The sequence below is a fragment of the Pelobates fuscus genome, chromosome 2, assembly GCF_036172605.1.
Source record: "Pelobates fuscus isolate aPelFus1 chromosome 2, aPelFus1.pri, whole genome shotgun sequence".
NCBI classification, from domain to species: Eukaryota; Metazoa; Chordata; class Amphibia; order Anura; family Pelobatidae; genus Pelobates; species Pelobates fuscus.
In genome coordinates, this window is record NC_086318.1 from 305,076,798 (window position 1) to 305,100,533 (window position 23,736).

Below are 23,736 nucleotides of genomic sequence, written 5' to 3' on the forward strand. Positions count from 1 at the left end.
ACAATGTAAGCCTGAATTCAACATTACATTCACAGACAAATGGACAAGTTACTTTGTATATATGCTCACTGTTCTATTTCTCCTAAAATGCAACATTTGCATATACATTCCTAACAGTGTTATGAAAATCTCCTGCATACCTAGCTGGAGTATGGACTCATCCAATAGATCTGGAAACAGGTTTTTAAAGCAAAACAAGAAGTGTGTGGAGTAAACCTGAGGAGTTCTCATCAGGTGCATCTTTGTTTATTCTCTAATAGTAAATATTAAAAACTAAAACTTAGTAAATTATTGTATTTACCTATATTTCTGTCTGTATATGCATGTGAATATAGTTTTTTCTACATCATTGAAAATATCCCAAACAGTGTTTTATTTTATTTTATTTATCTATAATAATAATCATAAGAAGAAGAAAACAAAGATGAAAGTAAAAAAGAACACAAAATAAACTCGACCGATGGTTAATCTTAAATATGATATTATAGTAATTAAAAATAAAAAAAAGATATGTGCTTGCTAATATATGTCAAAAACTATACATTCTAGTATTTACAGGTCATAGAAGCTCTTATGTCTTCTCCTTACTGTTACTGCTGTTCTTTTTGGTTGTAGCTGAGAGATGTTTGTGACCTGAGCTTCTAGATTAGAATCAGTAGGTTGACTTTGCAAGCCTGTGTTTCTAATAGAAAATACTCTTTGTCTAGCCCTATAGAATGCACATACACTTTTCAAGTATAGCTCCCTGTTACAGTGTTTTTATCTTTTGAACAATATAATGTAACATGCTGGCAAAAGATGACAAAATATAACTCCATATACTGAAGCTAATATGGCTACAAATTGAACAGCTGATATATAAATGCCATTTGTATTCATATAAACGGGGATGAAGATAATCCACACAAACATATATATGAGCATGCTAAATGTAATACTCCTGGCCTCGTTATATTTCTCTGGCAATTTCCTACCTTTATATGCTAGAATGAAACAAATTAATGCAAGACATCCAATGTAACCCAACATAATACCAAAAGGAACATAGGACCCTTCATCACACTGCACAACTAGGAATTGAGGTATTTTATAATCTTTTACATAAAAGGGTCTTTTTAATATCATCCATAAAACACAAATACAAATCTGAATACCAGTTAGTATAATGATAATAGCCAACGGCGTGTAACTTAGTTTAGTAAACTTCTTTAGTCTGTTGGCTAAATGAAATGCAAAAATGATACGTAAAGATTTGACCAATATACAAGAAACACAGATGGTGAAGCTGATACCATAGAGAGGTTGTCTGATCTGACAGATTGTATTACTTGGTGGACCAATAAAAAAAAAGATGCTTGTCAGGCTGGAAAATAAAGATGCTATAATCAGATAGCTGTAATTCCCTCCTGCTGCTCGAACTGGTGGTTTGTTGGGACATTTAATGAACACGATTCCGATAGCTAGTAATAGTTGAAATCCAAAGACGGTGAATATTAACAATGTGATTGCAAATGGGTTGCTCCATTCCAGGTACTGAACGGTCCTTTTTTCACATGTCGAGCTTCCGCTATTTGACCATTCAAAGAGTTGACACTTTGTACACTGAGTCTCATCTATGGAAAAGATATAACATGTTGTTATTCAATATTCCACAATAATTTATATGTAGAAGTGCAATGCAATATGTACACATGTATTTATTTATACTTGTTATGTTAACAAGGCAATAAGCAATCACCGTGTCTGTTCAGAAAACTGTACACCATGAATTTATATTTTCTAAAACAATATTTATTATCTTAATATATAATTATATTTTTAAAATCACAAAGTTGGTAGTTGCAAGATATATTCTGTCACTGCAAACTGGACTTGTATTTACTTAACAGAGAACCCACAGATTTGATATCAGTAGCTACATAAGTGGGATACTTCACACTTTCTGAATGGTGAAGCAGAACACTCAGGATTACACACCACCAAATTTTGGATGCATGTGACATTGCTAAATAATGGATTACTTCAAGCACCACGAACACTTCAATGATTTGAACTGGCCATGGTGCGTGCAGTCTGCATGTGCAGTGTTTCACTAGAGCACATACAGAGTTTAAGTCCTGTATGAGCAATTAACAAGAATGAGATCAGCACAAAGAGCATGCTGGCGACAGACATCCAATGGCTTCAAAAGCCCCCCAGTCACTAGTTTTTTATTACAGCGAGCAACCACTGGTTGTTCGCTGTTTAGCTGAAATGCCAACGATCGCGGCATGGTGAAGGGAAGCATGGGGAAAGAATAAACATTTTATACCTCCACCAAGAGAGCTTGTCATGACACAAGAAGGGACATGTCTGCTAAAAAGCAAGCAGCCAGCGGATGCACACTGTAATGGCCGAATGATCCGAATGACATTCTGTCAGTGAACTATTCACACATTTGGTATATGGCAAATGTGCTTTCTTATTCTCTCTAAATAACCGGAAATCTACATTTTTTGTCACTTTTATATTTTTAAGAATACAAATGCACATGTCTACTGGCTAGACATACCTGGTCACACATCTTAAAATAAAAGTAAATCGTTTTTTATGTTAGTGCATAACATAAACAAATGCATATGTTGTATATTTATATATTTGTATTTACATACCAGTTGTAGAAGAGAAGTAATTATCTGCACATTTTATGCATTCATAGCAGCAACTGATGTCAGAATGCTTTTTGTATTCTCCAGGACTGCAGGATCGTGAGCAATTGGAAAAAGGAGCCTGCAGACAGTAATACATGTGATTATAATTCCACAGTTATTTCATTTAGGGTGTGAGTGCATCTGTTCAGCGGAATGCTGAATTTTTATATCATTGAGCATTCATTTTATAATATAACTTCACTGCATATATATATATATAAGCTCTGAATTAAAAGATATACCTGGAATAAGCTCTGAATTAAAATATATATATATATATATATATATATATGTATGTATATATATATATATATATATATATATATATATATATATATATATATATATATATATATATATATATTCCAATATTGTAATAAGGTGCACTCACAGGGCTTTGTCAATAACTTGCTTTTATTCAAGATCTTGAAAAAGACCCTACAGGGGTCGAAACGTCGATTTATGATATTTTCTTCGCATGTAACTCACTTCTTAGAATAAAAGCAAGTTATTGACAAAGCCCTGTGAGTGCACCTTATTACAATATTGGAATATTCATATCTACGCTGAGGTTTGCACCCAGGCAAGAATACTGCTAAGATTTTTTGAAAGGGTGAGTGCCAAGTTTATCTCATATATATATATATATATATATATATATATATATATATATATATATATATATATATATATACATACATATATCTTTTAATTCAGAGCTTAATCCAGGTAAAAATCAACGTTTCAGTTTGTACTGTCTTCAGGACATAAATCATTTGTGTCCTGTGATTTGAGCTATGTAGTTTTTAAAATAATGTTATACATTGATTTCTCATAGAAATCAGCACTTTTATAAACTGGAGTTAAACTAGGCTACTCCTCACCCATAAAGCACTTTGCTTTTGAGGTGTGGAGCGGTCTTTTAACTGAAAAGCAAAAGTAGAATAAAAATGTAAATAAATTCCGCTACTGTAGCAATTTAAAAATAGTAAACATGGAAATGTAAAAGAGTTCTATTAGCGCCATTGCAAAATAACAACACCGATTCTTTTTTTTTTAAATATACAATGTCAGTAAAAGATTAATGCATACTTCACGTGTAATTTTTTCTACATACCATCTCTGTGTCCGTGTTCCACATAAAAATACTTTTATTTAATGTAATTATCCCATCTGATATATCATAATTTCCAACAATCTTAAATTCGGTAGTGTGGTTCAAATATTGCCAATTAATCACATCATATCCATTTAAGACATCGCCAACGGAATCAAAACGGAAAGTCTCCCCACTTCTTGAGTAAGTTCCGTTCTTTATTTCTTTTAAAAGCTGCAAAAGATTCATTTGTACATCAATTGATATCACTGAATTTATCCTGAAAGCAGAAAAAGGAGGGATCTGCACTCGGTGCACTGTACCTAGGGCTGGCAAACCCCTAATCCATATAGTAACAGCAAAGTAGTCCAGGCACTCAATCTCACCATATATCAGCAGATTTATTGGAAAATCATAACAGATACAGCAATGTTTCGATCCCTTCAGGGATCTTTTAAGCTTGATAAAGATCCCTGAATGGATCGAAACGTTGCTGTATCTGTCATGATTTTTCAATAAATCTGCTTATGTATGAAGACCTTGAGTGCATTGACTACTTTGCTGTTACTATATGAATTTATCCTGATAACATTATTCGATTTGGAACGATCAAAGTCGGGTATTTTGCTACTTAAAGGACCACTATAGTGCCAGGAAAACAAACTTGTTTTCCTGGCACTATAGTGTTAATAGATTCCCCCCCCCCCCACCCTCATGGCCCCCCTCTTGCCGGGCTCTAGGGGGAGGAAGGGGTTAAAGGCTTACTTTTCTCCAGCACTGGGGACTCTCCTTCCTCTTCTGCCAAGAGCCGCGCGCACATTCTCAATGCTTTCCTATGGACGCTGGCGTCTTCTCACTGTGAAAATCACAATGAGACAGCCACTAGAGGCTGGATTAACCCTATTGTAAACATTACAGTTTCTCTGAAACTGCTATGTTTACAGCTGTAGGGTTAACCCTAGATGGACCTGGCACCCAGACCACTTCATTAAGTTGAAGTGGTCTGGGTGCATATAGTGGTCCTTTAATTATTTTTTAAATGTTTTCAACTGCAAAGAGAAAGATGTTACTATACCGTATAACTTGTATTTCTCAACTCCTTCTATGGCACAGTCAGAATGTTAATTATCTTTTGAGATCTAGTTTTTTTTCCCTAAAAAGCAGTTTCATATATTTCCTTCAAGAGCAATGTGTGTCTTTCCTGTGTAATATAAAAATGTATACCTCCCAATTTCGTAATCCTATGAATCAAGATGCTGGTGAGAGAATAAACACCAGGCTGCCTGCCAATCACTTTAACTACCCCACTGAGGGCTGTTTCAGTTATCCCTGCAGGATCTTAGTGTCCTGAACACAGTGTGAGTGTGTTTAATGATGCTCTCTTGCATGATGGTTGGGAAAAGTCTTCTGGTGTCCTGAAAAGCGGGACACCAGGGGACTAAAGTAGGATGATGAGACAGGAACCGGAAATCGGGACTGTCCCATCGGAATAGGGACATTTGGAAGGCATGTCAAATTTGATTCATATACCCAGGACATACTTGAAAACAAGAGAAATCTCAATGTATCCTTCCTGGTAAAATATTTTATAAATAAAGAATAAATAATATATATCAACTCATCTGTACAACCAGCATGTCCTCTTCAACAACATGTGTTAGTATTTTGGACATATGTTTGCGTATTGCTCCTGGCTAAATCTTGAATTTGGGGAGGTATGTGTATTTCTTTCTTTTTTGGTGAAATGCTAAATATGCCTTATGTTTTTTTAATTTACTTTTAATTAAAAGAGTTCTCTTCACTAGCTACCAAAATACAATAAATATAATTTAGGGGAAAATGTTAAAGAATACTGAAAAAAATCTTCAGCTTGCACTGGCATTGTTTGCCTACATTTTGCAATTTAGTCTTCAGCTCATTAAAATGTGATGCTTAATTAATGAGCCCCACTATATACAACCTGGCTGTTAGTAAGCTATATTGATATACAAGTAGGATAAAGAGAAGCTAATTAACATGAAAGTAGAATTAAAGTAATAGTAAAAACCGATAAGGTAAAATGGCCCCTAAACTTACAATATGATTACTTTAAAATGGTACACATTTTGGAAACACGATCAACCATTTTAAAGTCTAATTGTGATAAATAATTATTTTATAATTCTTTAAAAAAAATATGAGCACTATTTACATTTCCTGTTAATAATAACACAACTTTTTTATTTTACCTCTTGTGGTGATAAGCTCCGATTCTTTTCACATGTTCCATCTTTGCATATTAAGTTCTTCAGTGCACTAGATATGGCTTCAATTGCCATATATGTACTATGTGATTTGCCCCATTCAGTATTGTTCAATAGGTAATCATCATTTGCTAAATAAATATTTTCTATCCTGCATGCTAGAGGAGATTTTTGTTTTATTGACTCAGAATTTGAACAGTTTTCCAAAGCTGACTCAATACATTCTAGGTATATTCTGTACTCATCTGTACAACCAAAACGGAATTCTTTATACTCTTTAAGAAAATCATTCCTTGCTTCAGGTTCTCTGGGATTGAGATTCAGTAGATATTCTGTTATTCCTGAAGCACGATTTTCCTTGAAGTTGAATCCAAGTATGGTTCCAATTTTTTCAATGTCTTCAATGCTCGAAACTTCTTTTGAAGTTGACCAGGCATCACTTGCAATCCATGTTTTGGATATATTCAGTCTGATGACTTCTTTGAAAAGTTTCACAACAAAGGGGCCTTTAGCAATTATGATTATAATATTTGCTTTATTAGTGCTGAGTTCATTTGTTATACTAGTTATTACATTAGGCAAATCAGGATGTTCTCCAGACGATGGAACGATTTTGGAGAATGCGCGGCATATCCCATGCTGTGGAAAGAGAATATTTAAAAAATCTAGTGCAGAGCGTCCATAATCATCGTCACTTGATATGATACCAACCCAGTTCCACCAAAATGTTCTGATCACTTTCACCATAGCTTCAGTTTGGTGTTTATCATTTGGGACAGTGCGAAGAAAGGAAGGGAACCTCACTTTGTCACTAAGAATTGCAGCTGTGGATGCAGGGCTTATCTAAATCAAAAGAGGACAGAGCATTTTACTACATGGATTTTATTGTACAAATGTGTTATAAATTGCATATTACTAATGGGAAGATCTTAAGCAGTCCAAGAAATGGTAGAATCACTCCAACAGCGTTATTCACTAGAGTGAGAATTGAAAGTGAATTTAAGGCCAAAGTAGCTGAGCTGGCAGCATAGACAATTTTTCCAGTTCAGCTATTTTAGAAAAGAAATTCACTTCAAATTCACTTTGAATTCTCACTTTAGTGAATAACCAGCAAGAGTCACTCCCAGAAACTTACACTATTTTAGACAGAGATGTGAAAGAAACACTCTAAAGATCAAGACAACTTTAGCTTAATAAAATAGTTTGAATTTGTAGAACAAGCCAGAGCAGTCTCACTGCTTAATTTTATAACAAGACACGGAGGCTCATATTGCATATCCCTTTCTTTACTGTTCACAAATAGCAGCAAAGGAAACAAACAGAATGAAAAAAGAATGAACATGTGATAACATAGGCCCCTCCCCGCTCAGGTCCCAGTATAACAGGCAGCACTTCCCTTCCATTTCCCTCTTTCTTTGCTGCTCTGACACAAAGATAAGTACATGCCATATTTTCTCCTCATATTCTCTTAGTATACTGATTTTGTTCATTGATATTTTCTCTCATTTACTTGTATTTATTTGTATTTACTTATCCACTTATTTATTCGGTTATTTATTAATTTATTCATTTATTCATTTATTTCTTTAGTATCAAAGTTTGGTAATTTGTCTCATTGTACCCTAGTCTCAGGGCCCAGACCTCCCCTGCCTATGTAGTCTTGTCTCCTGTCTGTTTCTTCTGCCCGGGCGCCTTTCTGCGCATTCTGCGTTCTCTCCCTCATGTTTGGTAGTTTTACCACGTATCTCGCGGGTGCCGCGAATCCCGCGAGATTTCCGGCGGCCATTTTCTGACATCCTGTCCCTACATCTTAGTGTGTCACTGGTCTGGGCCCTGGTGAGAGCGATTTTCCTTATTCCTTGCTTAGCTGTTTGGGTGACTAACCCATACGTTCTTTATTTCCTATTACTCCTGCTAGTTTCTCAACATGCCTAAACCCAGACTATCCGCTGGGTCCACTCACTCTGGGGAGTCGGATACCCCACTCATTAGAACTGAGGCTCCTGTCACCTCAGATATCTCGCCTTCTATGGCTGATGGAAATACCCACCCCGGTGGGGCACAGTTTCTAGTGCTACAGCGCTCAGTAACAGACGCCATTATGGCAGCTATGGGGTCTATGTCCTCCACCCTCTCCCACACCATTTCACAGGCCCTCTTGCCACGTCCTTCAGACGAGCAACTCTCGGGCCTATTGACACCCCAGGGAGAGGTGTCTAAAGAGGGATTCAAAAAGGCTACCCGTAAGTCCAAACATTCCTCTGCCTCCAGAAACACCATGACTGGCGCACCTTCGGTCGCCCCAGAAAGCGTGTCCCATCCACGCAAAAGAGCCTTTCCGCGCCAGGCAGAACGGGCACGGCTATGGAAATGTGCCAGAGCACAGATTGAGAGCGACACCGACTCAGAAATCGGGTCAAATGAGGATGCTATGAACAAGTCGGATACTGACTCTGATGCGGATACCGCCGATGGCGCTCTCGACCTCCTTTCCTCTGCTCAGGCAGAGATGCCCGGAGGCGAGACAGGGACCAGGAACCCTGCGGCTGCGGGGCCCTCCCTCGTGGATCCTTCGGGGGTCCCACTCTTCGACCCGGATGACCTACACCATCCGAGGTCAGGGAGTGGCTCCCGGCCGACCACGTTGCTACATACCTGGAAAATTGGGTCAGAAAACCCTTAAGCAAGGCGGCCCGCAACAAATTGAGGGCGGAATGTCCTAGGCCTGTGGTGCCCAACAAGGTTTGTGACACCCCAGAGGTTGACCCCAAAATGACCCAGTTCCTCACTAAAATGGGCTGGAATCCCCGTAAAGGACTGGAGTCCGCTTTGAAGTCCTGCCAGGACAAGCACCTGGACATATTCGGACCCTTGGCCACATTATTTGACTTGGCGGAAGACGCCAGAGCGGAAAACCGCATGGTCGACCCTGAAGACCTTAGAGGTTGGGTCCAGAGAGCAATTTGTATTGCTGGGAGTGTAAATACCTCCCTATCTATAGAAAGGTTTAAGGCCATATTATTCAAAATTGAGCCCAAACTGGCCAACCTCGCCCTTACGGAAGCGGGCAAAGACGCCCAAGGACTCCTCTTCGGAGACTCCTTCATTAAAGATTTAGGGCGCTTTGTGGGAGCATTCACGGCTTTAGACAAGGCCCAAGCCTCCATGAGGCGAGTATTCCAGGGGCGGGTCTCTACCAGGGCCGGCAGACTCAGGAGCCGTCTGTCCGGCCGCAGCTACCCCCAATCCCGTGGCACGGGAAGAGGCTCCTTTCAACACCATAACCAATACCAAGAGGCCCCATGTTTTTTCCATCCCGCAGACGTCCATGGCGATCCAGAGGCCTTCGGGGTAACCCAAGCTCAAGACGACCATACGGTGAGTTACCTCATACCACACATTTCTTCTCCGGGTTACGTAGGGGGCAGACTCCAACATTTTTTCCCAGCCTGGTCACAAATCACTTCAGATCCCTGGGTACTGAACACTATTCGGGGTTTCAATATAGAACTCACCAGCCACCCCATACACATTCCCCCTCCTCGACCGATCCGCTTTTCCCTCCAGGATCGCGGACGGATCAACGAGGAACTTTCAACCCTCCGGTTCAAAGGGGCTATAGAACTAGCACCCCCCAACCCTGCAGGCGTAATAAGCAATATCTTCCTAGTGGAAAAGAAAGGCGGCCAATTGAGGCCAGTCATAAATTTGCGCCCCCTCAATGCCGTAGTCAGGTAACGCCATTTCAAGATGGAGGGTATTCACCTGCTAAGGGATCTCCCCCTCCACGGAGACTGGCTAGCGAAACTAGATCTAAAAGACGCGTACCTGACAGTGCCAATAGCGGAGGCATCTCGGGACCTCCTACGCTTTTACTGGCGGCACGAAACATGGCGGTTCACCTGCCTACCCTTTGGCCTATCCTCAGCCCCGTGGTGTTTCACGAAGCTTCTACGTCCTGTTATGGCCTGGCTACGCAGTCGAGGAGTTCGACTAATCGTCTACCTAGACGATATTCTCCTCATGGCTCAGGAGCGTTCCACCCTCCTCACACATCTACGGCTAGCCATAAACCTCCTGTCACGCTTAGGTTTCATAATCAACTGGGAGAAGTCATGCCTGACCCCCACCACCCGCTTGGAATTCCTAGGATTCCAAGTGGATTCGGGGGCAGCAACGCTGAGCCTCCCGATGTCCAAAATTCGATCCATCCGCAAAGAGCTACGCAGGGCCCTTATCCGGCCCCAGCTCACCTTACGCCAACTGGCACGCCTCATAGGCCTGCTGGCCTCCTCAATCCAGGCTGTGTTCCCAGGCCCACTCTATTACCGAGCGCTACAGCGCCTAAAGATCGCTCACCTAAGAGCCGGGGCATCCTACGCGGATCTGGTATCATTGGACAACGAGACGAAAGACGAGTTGCGATGGTGGATTCTCAACCTGTCCGCATGGAATGGCAAAGCCATCTTCGGCTCAATGCCAGAATTCACGATCGACTCGGATGCGAGTCTACACGGCTGGGGAGCCCACTGCGAGGGAGTCTCAACTGGGGGCCGTTGGTCGGAGTCCGAATCCCGACTGCACATCAATGCCCTGGAACTTCTGGCAGGCTCCTTCGCCATCCGCAGCTTCGCCAAGGACCGTGCCCTATCATGCATTCGGCTCCGCATGGACAATGTTTCGGCGGTGAGATATGTCAACCACCTGGGTGGTACACAGTCGGCGGTCCTGGCCAGATTGGCGAAAGACTTTTGGGAATTCTGCCTGGAACGGAACCTGATGGTCTACGCGGAGTACCTACCTGGTCTGCACAACGTCCAGGCGGATTGGGGTTCACGTTATCTCTCAGACACCAGCGACTGGAGATTGGCCAGGAAGGTGTTTTCCAATATATCATATCTCTGGGGACCATTTACCATAGACCTTTTCGCCTCCCGGCTCAATGCCCAACTCCCACGCTTCTTCAGCTGGAGGCCGGACCCAATGGCGGAGGCAGTGGATGCCTTCCTACAAGATTGGAAGGGAGGCCTCCTTTATGCCTTCCCCCCCGTTTTCCATGATCCCTCGCTCACTCCTGCAGGCCCGCAAACACCGGGCGGAACTGGTCATGGTCACCCCATTCTGGGAAACGCAGTCATGGTTCCCCCAAATGCTCGAGATGACGTTGGACTACCCTCGACTCCTGTCGGGACACCACAACCTGCTGCAAGACCCGACGGGACGCTATCATCCCCTCCGGCTAGAGGGCTCTCTCCCACTTCTGGCATGGCGGATCTCCGGGGACCCTGGGAAATCCAAGGAGTTTCGGACACAACTAGACACTTATTGGCAGCAGCATGGGCTCCCGGCACTAGACGGGCATATGGGTCAGCTTGGCGAGCTTGGGCTGGTTGGTGCATGGCTCGGAACGAGGATCCCGTTTCGGCCTCTGTAACAATAATCCTGCAGTTCCTGACGTCCCTCTTCGAAGCCGGTAAGGCTTACAGGACTATTAACCTTTACCGTTCCGCTATCTCAGCGATTCACCAAGGTTTCGAGGGCCGCCCCGCGGGATAACACCCCCTAGTGTGCCGACTCATCAAGGGTTCTAGATTTTCAAGACCACCCAGGCCCCGCTACTCCACGACCTGGGATGTCTCAGTTGTATTGGCTTTCCTCTCATCCTGGCCCGCTAACGCAGGACTCTCCCTCAAACAGCTGTCCGCCAAATTAGTTTGCCTGCTCTGCCTCATCTCATGCAAGAGAGTCTCGGATGTCAGTGCACTGGACTTCAATGCCAAGCAAGGGCGTATTTGCCGCGAGGCAAACAAGGCATTTGCCTTGGGCGGCATTTTCCAGGGGGCGGCAAAAAAAGCCGCCCCCAAACGCCCAGGGCAAATGCCTTGTTAGCCTTGCGGCTAACAGACATCCTGGGCTGGTGGCTGCTGGGCTGGTTGCTGGGCGGGCGGGCGGGCGGCTGGCGAGGGAGCACTTCCTCTGAGCTGTCTGCTCAGCTCCCTCGCGCGCCGCAGAGTGAGGCTGGGAGCCGGAATATGACGTCATATTCCGGCTCCGCCTCCCAGCCTCACTCTGCGGTGCGCGAGGGAGCTGAGCAGACAGCTCAGAGGAAGTGCTCCCTCGCCAGCCGCCCGCCCAGCAACCAGCCCAGCAGCCCGACCGGCAGCCCCACTAGACCCCAGGGAGAGGGAGAACCCCCCCAGCATTCCCAAAGGTAAGGAGGCTGGGGGGGTAAATTAAAAAAAAAAATGAGTTAATGTGAGTGAGTGTGTCTGTTAGTGTGTGTCTGTTAGTGAGTGTGTCTGTTAGTGTGTGTGTGTGTGTGTCTGTTAGTGTGTGTGAGTGTGTCTGACTGTGTGTGTCTGTTAGTGTGTGTGAGTGTGTCTGTTAGTGTGTGTGTGTGTGTCTGTTAGTGAGTGTGAGAGTGTGTGTGAGTGTGTCTGACTGTGTGTCTGTTAGTGTGTGTGAGTGTGTCTGTTAGTGTGTGTCTGTTAGTGAGTGTGAGTGTGTCTGTTTGTCTGTTAGAGTGTGTGTGTGTGAGAGTGTGTCTGTTAGAGTGTGTGTGTGTGTCTGACTGTGTGTGTCTGTTAGTGTGTGTATGTCAGTGTGTGTGAGTGTGTCTGTTAGTGAGTGTGTGAGTGTGTCTGTTAGCAGCTAACAGACACACTCACACACTCACTAACAGACACTCACACACACTGACATACACACACTAACAGACACACACACTAACAGACACACTCACTAACAGACACACTCACACTCACTAACAGACACACTCACACACAGACACACTCATACACTCACACACACACACTGACAGATACGCATCCATTAGCTAACAGTTAGCTAATGGATGCGTATCTGTCAGTGTGTGTGTATTTAGAAGGCGGGGGAAGGGTTGGGTGGGGGTGGCGGGGGGGGGGTGAGGGGGGCGCCTGAGTTTTGTCCTGCCTAGGGCAGCACAAAACCAGGATACACCCCTGATGCCAAGTCATATACCCCGGACGGGGTAACTTTTAACATCAGCAGGCGGACCAAGACTTCCATCAAATCGGTATCATACCCTAGTTTCCCTGCCTCTCCTTCACTATGCCCAGTGACCTGCCTTCGCGAATATGAAGCTCGCACCGAACCACACCGCTCTACCGTCTCTCCTCAGTTGTTTTTATCTTTCCGTCCTCCTTTTCATCCAGTTTCTAGCACGACCTTGTCACGCTGGGTGAAATGGCTGCTGGCCCAAGCAGGCATTGATACTACGGTATTTGGCGCCCATTCAGTACGGGGGGCATCAGCCTCTTCTATGATGTCGGCAGGCGCACGCCTAGAAGACATTATGAGGACAGCTGACTGGTCTAGGGAGTCTACCTTCCGAGAATTCTACTTTCGGCCGGCCCCACATACATTCGCTGCGGTAATGGATTAGCTTTAAACTTGCAATATGAGCCTCCGTGTCTTGTTATAAAATTACATGATTTTGCTATTACATGACGAAAAGTCATGATTTTATTAAAAACACGGAGGCGAGTATTGTCCCACCCTTTTTTGTTGTTCTTACACACTGGTAATAATATATTTCCCCCCCAGAATTACTTATACCACGACACACCGCATAGTATGGTTCAATACGGTAAGTGGGGCCATCCTTAGACATTGTTGTTTCAATAATACTGGATATATCAATTGTTTTGTGGGACTGTACATACGGGGGTCTTTTGTCCTCACTGGTGTAACCTTGAAACTAGTTGCAAGTATTGACTTTAACCTATTGGCTCCTGTTCCTTTATATCTTCACAGCTTAAGCCGGCAAGACAGCTAGCAATGGTCCGGTTTATTGGTCTCTTCCCGCTGTTCTCCATCGGTCCTATGGATTCTATGGTCAAGCTTCCCAGTTTTTGATGTTCTACCTTCTTCGGTTTTATGCCCTTACCTTGGGACTTTATTCTCACACTACTCTCGTTATGGACATTGTTCTTTGGTCGCATCTGCAGAAAGAGGGAAATGGAAGGGAAGTGCTGCCTGTTATACTGGGACCTGAGCGGGGAGCGGCCTATGTTATCACATGTTCATTCTTTTTTCATTCTGTTTGTTTCCTTTGCTGCTATTTGTGAACAGTAAAGAAAGGGATATGCAATACTCGCCTCCGTGTCTTTAATAAAATCATGACTTTTCGTCATGTAATAGCAAAATCATGTAATTATCTGTCCTTAAAGGGTTATTACAATCCCTTTTCAGAGTTGGAACCTTTTAGCTGTAATATGCCATATAGGGCACTGTAGAGGAGGTCTGTCTGTGTTCCTGAACCCGTGACAGCGTTGCCCATGATGCAGATGACTGGGTACTACCCCCTGATAAGTTTACACAAAATATTCCCCCTTTCACAGCAAATAGTATGCACTTGTTCATAATTTGAATTGATGAGCTGCTTATATTTTAAAATTGATGTGGCCTTTAGGAGGTCATTTGCAATCATGAGCTGCTAATATGAGACTTAGGCCCAGCATCCACTTTTAAAAATATGAAATTGGTGTGTCTCAAATGTGCCCCTTCAACATCCACATATCGATGAAAAATGTACACATGGGGATATTGTTGCACTAAGACAACATAGCTGAGCAACATATTAGGTGTTATACTGCCGTAGTACACATAAGAATTGCAAAATATACAGTAACATCTCCAAGTGTGTGTCAAAAAGGCAGAAAAAAATGATAATTGCTACTAGACTTGGTGCAAACTAGCAAAATAATGATCCTACGCTAAGGTTTAAAATATGCCTTTTGAAGTATCCTGGGGTGTCTGCTTTAAGAAATGGTAGACCTTTGTGGGGTAGTTTGAATTAAAAACCTGCTAAGACGCTCGAAAATTGCACATGGGCCCAGCGTCAAAATTAAAATTTTGGTAAAAACTGATATGGCTTGGTCTCCAATGTGCCCCTTCAACATCCACATATCCATGAAAAAATTTACACATGGGGGCATTGTTCTACTAAGACGACATAGTTGAGCAACATATTAGGTGTTATACTGTCATAGCACATAAAAGGATTGCAAAATATACAGTAACATCTCCACGTGTGTGTATAAAAGGCAGAAAAAATTATAATTGCTACTAGACTTGGTACAAACTAGCAAAAAATATTATCCTATGCTAAGGTTTAAAATATGACTTTTTGAAATACCCTGGGGTGTCTACTTTAAGAAATGGTAGCCTTTGTGGGTTTTTAACAGTCAAACTGTTATAATGCCTCAAATTGAAACATGGGCCCATCAAATCCGCCCCAAAATTCTACTGTAAATACTGGAATGGACAGGTCTCCTATATGGCACTGTAGCTTCTCGAAATAGTGCCAAAGACATTCATTTGGGGTATAATTTTACTCAGAAGACTTAGCTGAGCATAATTTGGGGGCTTTTATCATAGTGGCACATATCAAATATACAAAATGCCCAGCAAAAATGTAATCCGTATGTAAAAAATGCCCCCAATTTTTTTTTTTTACAACATACTTTGACATAAATTGGTGAAAAAATGGGGGCATGTTAAGGCACAATATGCACCATATGAGATACCCTGGAGTGTCTACTTTTACAAATGGTAGGCCTTTGTGGGAGGGTTTTGAACAGTCAAACTGCTATAATATCCCAAATTGAAACATAGGCCCATCAAATCCATCTCTCAAAATTCTACTGTAAATACTGAAATGGACATGTCTCCGATATGGCACTGTAGCTTCACAAAATAGTGCCAACGACATACAATGAGGGCATGTTAAGGCACAATATAAACCATATGAGACACCCTAGAGTGTCTACTTTTACAATGGTAGGTCTTAGCGTTTTTTTTTTTTTAAATAGTGCCAAAGACATACAATGGGGTTATCGTTTTATCGTTATCGTTAAGATTTAGCTGAGCATAATTTGGGGTCTTTGATCTTAGTGGCACATATCAAATATACCTGCACCCCACGTATTTAGGTAATCTCTGGCTCTGATACCAGTTAACCCCTGCAACGTTGTCTGTCTCACCCCTGCACCCCACTTATTTAGGTAATCTCTGGCTCTGATCCCAGTTAACCCTTGCAACGCTGTCTGTCTCATCCCTGCACCCCACATATTTAGGTAATCTCTGGCTCTGATCCCAGTTAAAGCCTGCAATGCTGTCTGTCTCATCCCTGCACCCCACATATTTAGGTAATCTTTGGCTCTGATCCCAGTTGACCCCTGCAACGCTGTTTGTCTCACCCCTACACCCAACATATTTAGGTACTCTCTGGCTCTGATCCCAGTTAACCCCTGCAACGCTGTCTGTCTCATCCCTGCACTCCACATATTTAGGTAATCTCTGGCTCTGATCCCAGTTAAACCCTGCAATGCTGTCTGTCTCATCCCTGCACCCCACATATTTAGGTAATCTCTGGCTCTGATCCCAGTTGACCCCTGCAACGCTGTTTGTCTCACCCCTACACCCCACATATTTAGGTAATCTCTGGCTCTGATCCCAGTTAACCCCTGCAACGCTGTCTGTCTCACCCCTACACCCCACATATTTAGGTAATCTCTGGCTCTGATCCCAGTTAACCCCTGCAACGCTGTCTGTCTCACCCCTGCACTCCACATATTTAGGTAGTCTCTGGCTCTGATCCCAGTTAACCCCTGCAATGCTGTCTGTCTCACCCCTGCAGCCCACATATTTAGGTAATCTCTAGCTCTGATCCCGATCCCAGTTAGAAAGAGACCAGGACACGAAAAGAAGGTAGGAGTAGCCGAAACACCACAGCGTGAGGAGTACCAGACCTAGCCAGAACTACAGCGAAGCTAGGAAGAGACCAGGACACAAAAAGAAGGTAGGATTAGCCGAAACACCACAGCGTGAGGAGTACCAGACCTAGCCAGAGAGCCGGGGTGGAAAAAAATACCATGCCAGTGCCTGGCAGCGAATAAACAGTGCATAAGCGACCCAATGTGTGTGTATGTGAGCTGGCATACTAGCTAATGCCAAAAGGCAAAACAATTAAAACTAGGTTTGGTGACAGGTGAGGCCCTGCTAGATGCCAAGCTGCGTGAGAGGCTCTATCTGAGTTGGTGCGGAGGGATAACGTGGTCACTGAACGTTGTGGTGGGGTGTTGGCCTCTCAGTGACAGTTAAACATAAGATAGAATGGGAGTGACAGGTGAGACCCTCTCTATGCTACAATGCGAGACGACTAACTATGATTTGGCTCGAGGGGCGTTGTACCTCCGAGTATGAGGATTGGTGTTGGCCTCGCGGGACCACTAACCTAAGGCGAAAAGCCAGAGGGAATTACAACTAGTGAACGCCTAGGACCATGACAGCCAGCCACAGTTAACTAAGAGGGGAGGGAAGGGAGTGAGAGAAAGGATATACCCGAGGAACGTGTGTCGAAAATGTGGGGGTGTTCAAATGAGTACTGTGGGGCCGACCGTAACTGGAGTGCAGGGTAAGGACATCAGAGTCCAGGTGGTCAGGCCATAAAGGAGTAAGAAAAAGGAAGCAAATAAGCAGCGTATAGGAACCCAATGTGTGCCGGCATACTAGCTAATGCCAAAAAGGCGAAAAAATGAAAACTACGTTTGGTGACAGGTGAGGCCCTGCTAGATGCCAAGCGGTGTGAGAGGCTCTAACTATGAGTTGGCGCGAGGGGATGATGTGGCCACTGAAACGTTGTGGCGGGGTGTTGGCCTCTCGGTAAAAGTTAAACATAAGATAGAATGGGAGTGACAGGTGTGGCCCTCTCTACGCCACGATGCGAGGCGACTAACTATGAATTACAACTAGTGGACACCTAGGACCCTGACAGCCAGCCACAGCTAACTAAAAGGGGGAGGGTAAGCGAGAGAGAGAGAGAGAGAGAGGACATACCTGAGGAACATGGAAGGAAAGTGGGGGAAGAAGGGGAGAGCAGGAAAAAAATGAAGCACGAGGAGTATGGCGGGCAAACGCGGCCCAGCCATGCAGGAAACGAAAACTCGAAAGAAAAACGCGGATCGGACTCTGCAACGGGACCGAAAAAACCCTGATACAAAACTGTAATTAAACTGAAAAACGCACACTACAAATAAAACATCAGCAATCCGTCTGCCTGGGTCTACGGAGAATTTACTAAACAGTGAAACACAAAATCCTACCATACGGTGTCGGTCGCCAAAATCCAAGCGGTACTTGCTAAATACGGAGCTGTAGGGTTATAGCTTAGCAGATAATACAATAAAGGAGAAGGTTGGAATGTGGGGGAGCAGATTGAGCAATAGAGGCAAAGGTTGGAAAGTGGAGGAGCAGAGGAGGTCTCAATGCGTGGGGCAGACAGTAGTATATTAGAACAGTTTGGAATGTGATGGTGCAGGATAGTACTATAGAGGAACAGGTTGGAATGTTGGGGAAAAAGTAATACTATATTGGACAAGTTTATAATGTTTGGGATCAGGATGCACAACAGAAGAATTAGGGGTGCAGGTATTACTATAGAGGAGCATGATTGAAATAGTGGGTACAGGCTATAGAATAGTTTGCAATGTAGGGGTGCAGGCTGAAATACAGAGGCAGTAAAAGTGAGGGTGTGCAAGCTGAAATACAGAGGCAGAAAAAGTGAGGGGGTGCAGGCTGAAATACAGAGGCAGTAAAAGTGAGGGGGTGCAGGCTGAAAGATGCAGTGCCAAGCTGGACTGGGCTCTGTAGAAGCAGCTAATAGGAAATTGTTGGGGTTACCGAAGTTACTTACAGGCCGCCGGAAAACATGCCCAGTGTGAGAAGCACACGGCTGCAGAGCAGCCACATCTCGTCCATCTTGCTGGGTATTAACGGTAACCGGGCCAGGGTCCGAGACAGGCATCCAGGGTACCGCTGAAGCACGGCTCGGGCTCCGAGTGAGGCCACCGGGATAGCCAGCACGCGAGGACGGTGTCGAAGGGGTGCGTACTGGGGACCCTGCATGACAGGCCCGGGTCTGGGGCCCCGCCTAACAAAACGCAGAATACTTAAGCGTCCAAAACCGCTGCAGACTTCCGGTTTAGCAGCAAAGGGATGTGTACATTGTATGCGTGCGTCGATACAGCAAGCCTAAATACTGATCGGACATGGCTAGCAGCACTAGTTAATATATTGAAGCTGCGGGAGCAGGGATGTACCCAGCATGCTGATTTTAGATGTGAATTAAGTAGCTGGACTCGTGACAGAAAAAGGTGTTTGGAGCATTGAGGCTGTGCAGCCACATCAGCACGTCCGGAGCAGAGCCCAGGAAAGGACTGCGGACAGAACGAATATGGCAGGCCAGGTGAGGAGAACCATGAGGAAGCGGATGGCGACCAGAAATAGAGACATATGTATCGCTAAAGGCACGTACGGGACGGAGGACGGTGAGTAGGAAGGTTTAAGTAGGGTAACCGGCCCCTCCCACAACTGCATCTACCAAAAAAAAGGATCAACATATAAAAGCAAGAAAGACAGGTCCCGCAGCCTCCTTTCTTGCTTTTTTATGAATTTGTCATAAAAACAAAAAATCTGAGTACTTTTTATTAATAAAACTTACCTCTGTGCCAGCCCCGAGCTCCCCATCACGCCCCTTTTTTCATCAAAATGACGAAATCGTAGGTCCCAATCAGACGCTTCTCTTCTCTCTGGTGCGCATGAGCGGTTTCGCGCTGCACCAATCAGGTTCTTCAAAAAACTGAGCGCTCCATTGCGCATGTGCGCGGAATGCGCGTTCGCAAGCTGAGATGACAGCTCAGCTCGCTGTCTATGCCCGCACCCCTCCTACGACAACCCTCCTAACCCAATGTAAGTATACAAACACTATATATAGAGAGATCTCTATATATAGTGTTTGTATAAAACCACACACATTTAAAATAAATATTGTTAAAAACATACACACACACACTCCATCTACCATCCACCCACACTCACACTCACTCACCAACCCACACTCAGCCACTAACCCACACTCAGAATTATTCACTCACCCACACTCAGTCACCCACCCACAGTCACCCACCTACCCACACTTAGCCATCCGCCCACCCACACTCAGCCATCTGCCCACACTCACAATCACTCACTCACCAACCCACACTCAGGCACTAACCCACACTCAAGCACTCACTCACCCACACTTAGTCACTCACACTCACCCACACTCACTCACCCTCAGTCACCCACACTCACTCACTCACTCACTCACTCACTCACACACACTCAGTCAGTGACCCACACTCAGTCACCTGCCCACACTCACAATCACTCACAATCACTCACTCACCCACCAAACCACACTCAGCCATCTGCCCACCCACACTCAGCCACCCGCCCACACTCACAATCACTCACTCACTCACCAACCCACACTCACAATAACTCTCACACCAAACTCACTCGCTCACCCACACTCACTCACTCACTCACTCACCCTCAGTCACCCACCCACACTCACCCACTCACACTCAGTCACGCACACTCACTCACCCCCTCACACTCAGTCACCCACCCACACTCACACACACTCACTCACACTCACTCAATCACCCACACTCACTAAATAAGTGTCAGGATCGGGACAGGGATCCAACACGCAGAGTACAAAGAGTAGTGGGTACGTATACCGGACCTTAGAATGGCCGGACTAACGTAAGGACTAAGTAGAGAATGGTCAGAGACAAGCCGAGGTCGAGGGAACGAGAAGACAGGTAAGCGAGAGACAAGCCGGGTCAAAGGATAACAGAAAATAAGCAGAGTAATACAAACAAGCCGGGTCAGAACCAAAGAGACAAATCGAATACAAGAGCACTGAGTGACTAGACAGGCTAGAACCACGACAGGGCAATGAGCAAATGCGGGAAGCTCTATTAAATACCCCGGTTCTAGGAGGTAATCACACCCCCGACGGGTCCTGATTAGTGCTCAGGACTTGACTGACAGGTCGAGCTGGATTGGCGTCATGACGTCGGCTACTGAGCGTCGCGTCATAAAAGGATGTGGATCCCTCGCGGCCGGCGTGTAAACGACCGAGGGAACCGCGAGGAACGGAGGAAACAGCCCTTCTGGAAGGAAAAACGTCTAAGTCTCTCCTCTTATCAGAGGTAGAGACTACAGGTACCCTGACAATAAGTTTATAGTTTGAATCCTCCCCTCCTGCTTGGTCTCCGGTCTTCAGCCTGTCAGCTCCAGCCAACTCTATGTGCTGATCTCCCACAATCCTGCGGTGCTGACAGGCTGACAGCCTGCAGACAGGATGCTCGTGCACAGTGCTGCACAGAGCTACCCTGTCTGTTGACAGCAGATCTGACTGGATGGAGGCGTTTTAAGCCTCCATCAACTCGGAAGTCCCTCTGGTGGCAGTCTGAGTGACTGCAACTAGAGGTGTTCATAGTTTTCAATGTAAACAATGTATTTTTTCAGAAAATACAGTGTTTACATGAGAAAGGCTGCAGGGAGCTATAGTTCTCACTCAAACAACCTCATTACGCTGAAGTTGTTCAGGTGACTATAGTGTCCCTTTAACATTGCAAACTAGAAATACTGTAGGTGTGAATGTTTTGGTTAATTATGCATATGAACTCTACATATCTGTTTAATCAAATAAAGAAATGTACAGATACACCAAATCGTGGATAAAACACACACTTAGTGGGCAATAGATAGAGAAAAAAAATCCAAAACAATTACCCTTGTACTACAAGTACTGTAGATAAGGACTCCTCACAGTCCTCAAAATGATATGGAAATGATATGTAGATTTTCTGTTTTCCATATCTGTTTAAGGCTGCAGGCTCTCTCTCATGAGAGTGTTTGTAAAAAGTATCTAATTATTGTTTTTCTTTCTCATACCACTGTGGGGTATGTAGCTTTCCAGCTAGAAAGCTTATGGCAGAAATGTTCTTTTTTTCTGTTTTTGAAATAATATGTACAGCCAGAGAAATGTTTAATTAACTTTTAGTATCTTAGCATACATTTATTTTGTCAACAGACTTGACTAACAAAGACATTTTAAGTTCCAAAGTGATAAAGAGCTTAATGCCACCACATATTTCTTTATAGATTCAGTTGCTACTTTAAAATCCTAGACACATTATATTCTGTAAATCAGAACAATTAAATTAATTTATTTTAATTACTTTCCTTAACCTGCACTAATTATTATCACATTATTCTTGCAAAAACAGTAAAAAAAAAACTTAACTTAAAAAAATGTTTTCCTTTTTTGCATTTTTTTTTATACTAAATGAGCATTTATATATGTATATGTTACATCAAATTAAAGCCCTTTTTGTCCTTCAAAAAACTGTATATAATATGTGTTGGTGCAATCAATTAGTAACGCAAACAGCAAAAAATAAAAAAAATAGCTTGTGTCCTTAAGTGCAAGACAAGCTTTTGAAGCTATATCCTTAAGGGGTTAAGCAGCGGCAATTGACTAAATTGGATTAGTAGTGAGATTTCTCCCATTTGGCAGTTTGAAGTAAAAGATTTTTTTTTTTTTTTTTAAAGTTCTGCCCTTTTTTTCAAAATCGTATATTATTTTAATATAATATGAAAATAAACATTCTGGTGGAATTTATAAGTACAGCTTTATATATTACGATCTAGCAAAATCGAAGTAGATCATATTCACTCCAACAACATGATCTGTAGTTCTATTCACTTCTTCCTATAATGTCAAATAATTTCATAGGTCATGATTTTTGCTTCAGAAAATTATACTTTCACTCCTGATAGCACTACGGGCCAAACAATATTTCTATATCCAGATTAATTAGCCCGTGGCCCTAGCAGAATGCCAGAGTAGGACCCCCTCCTAGAGCTCCGGGCTATGTTCTGTGAGTGTTGTGTGTTTGTGTGACAGTATGTGCAGTGGCTGAGTATTAGGTTTGGAGGAAGCTGTAAGCTGCACTTGGGGGTTAGGCTGAGTGTGTCTGTGTGTGCTGGTTGAGTGTGGTGTGTGGTGGCTGACTTTTGTGTGTGGAGGAGTCTCAAAAAGGGCCCCCTCACAGCCAGCGATAGAGCTCGATCTATGCCACTTTATGGGTAACCCAGCTCTGAGTATTTCTGAATATTATCCCACAAACGTTCAAATAATTCCCATAGAGAAATAACTTACATAGTTAAGATAAAAAAGCACTAAAGGCATTTAGCAGGAATGGTACTACCGTAGTGACCAAAATGTATACATAATTATTTATTATAGTTTCATACTTTTTTGTGATTTTACTTCCTTAGATATTATTATAACATCTGAACTGATTGTATACCCTGCAATAAATGGTGATGTTTTACCTGAGGAATAAAGTGAAGGCTGAGAAATCTTGCAATTGCAATAGATATTTCAGAATATTCTTCTCCAACCACAGCTTTCACAGAAGGCACAGTCTCTGTAGCCTTGCACTCTTTGGAATTGTTTGTGCTCATGGCTTCTGGAATTAATTGCAGTATTGCTTGAGTTGCCTTCAGTGCATCAGAGCAGGAGTCATAAATTTCATAGCCCAAAGTTATTCCTGGCAAAAAGGTGGAATTATTTATCTGTTCTATTGCAAAAATCATAGACAGGGCATCTGTCACGCTGCGGTTGTAACCTGGAATAAAAATACACATATAAAATGCTTATAATGTTAGATTCCTATTGTCAGTTACTAAACTGAGAATTTAAAGTGAATTTCAGAATTTCAGTGAACATGTTGTCTATTTTTAATATTAGTGTCTT

At 43.4% G+C, this 23,736-nt stretch overlaps 1 protein-coding gene across 1 annotated transcript; it reads right to left on the reverse strand.

Annotated features, from left to right (window-relative positions):
- Positions 1-590: 590 nt before the first annotated feature.
- On the reverse strand, positions 591-23,594 carry LOC134585803 (G-protein coupled receptor family C group 6 member A-like). Its single transcript, XM_063441272.1, has 5 exons — positions 23,313-23,594; positions 6,015-6,872; positions 3,808-4,020; positions 2,652-2,769; positions 591-1,613 (listed from the first exon to the last, which is right to left on the reverse strand). The coding sequence occupies exons 1-5, from the start codon at positions 23,574-23,576 to the stop codon at positions 760-762; spliced, it is 2,307 nt and encodes a 768-aa protein (XP_063297342.1). The 5' UTR covers positions 23,577-23,594; the 3' UTR covers positions 591-759.
- Positions 23,595-23,736: the final 142 nt, after the last annotated feature.

Bases quoted from the DNA above. Each gene is read 5' to 3' on its own strand.
- LOC134585803 (XM_063441272.1), bottom strand. From the start codon at position 23,576: ATGATTTTTGCAATAGAACAGATAAATAATTCCACCTTTTTGCCAGGA. The intron at 4,021-6,014 runs GTAAAATAAAAA...AATCTTTTGCAG, and splicing joins GGAGCTTATCACCACAAGAG to CTTTTAAAAGAAATAAAGAA. The intron at 2,770-3,807 runs GTATGTAGAAAA...TACTGTCTGCAG, and splicing joins GGAACACGGACACAGAGATG to GCTCCTTTTTCCAATTGCTC.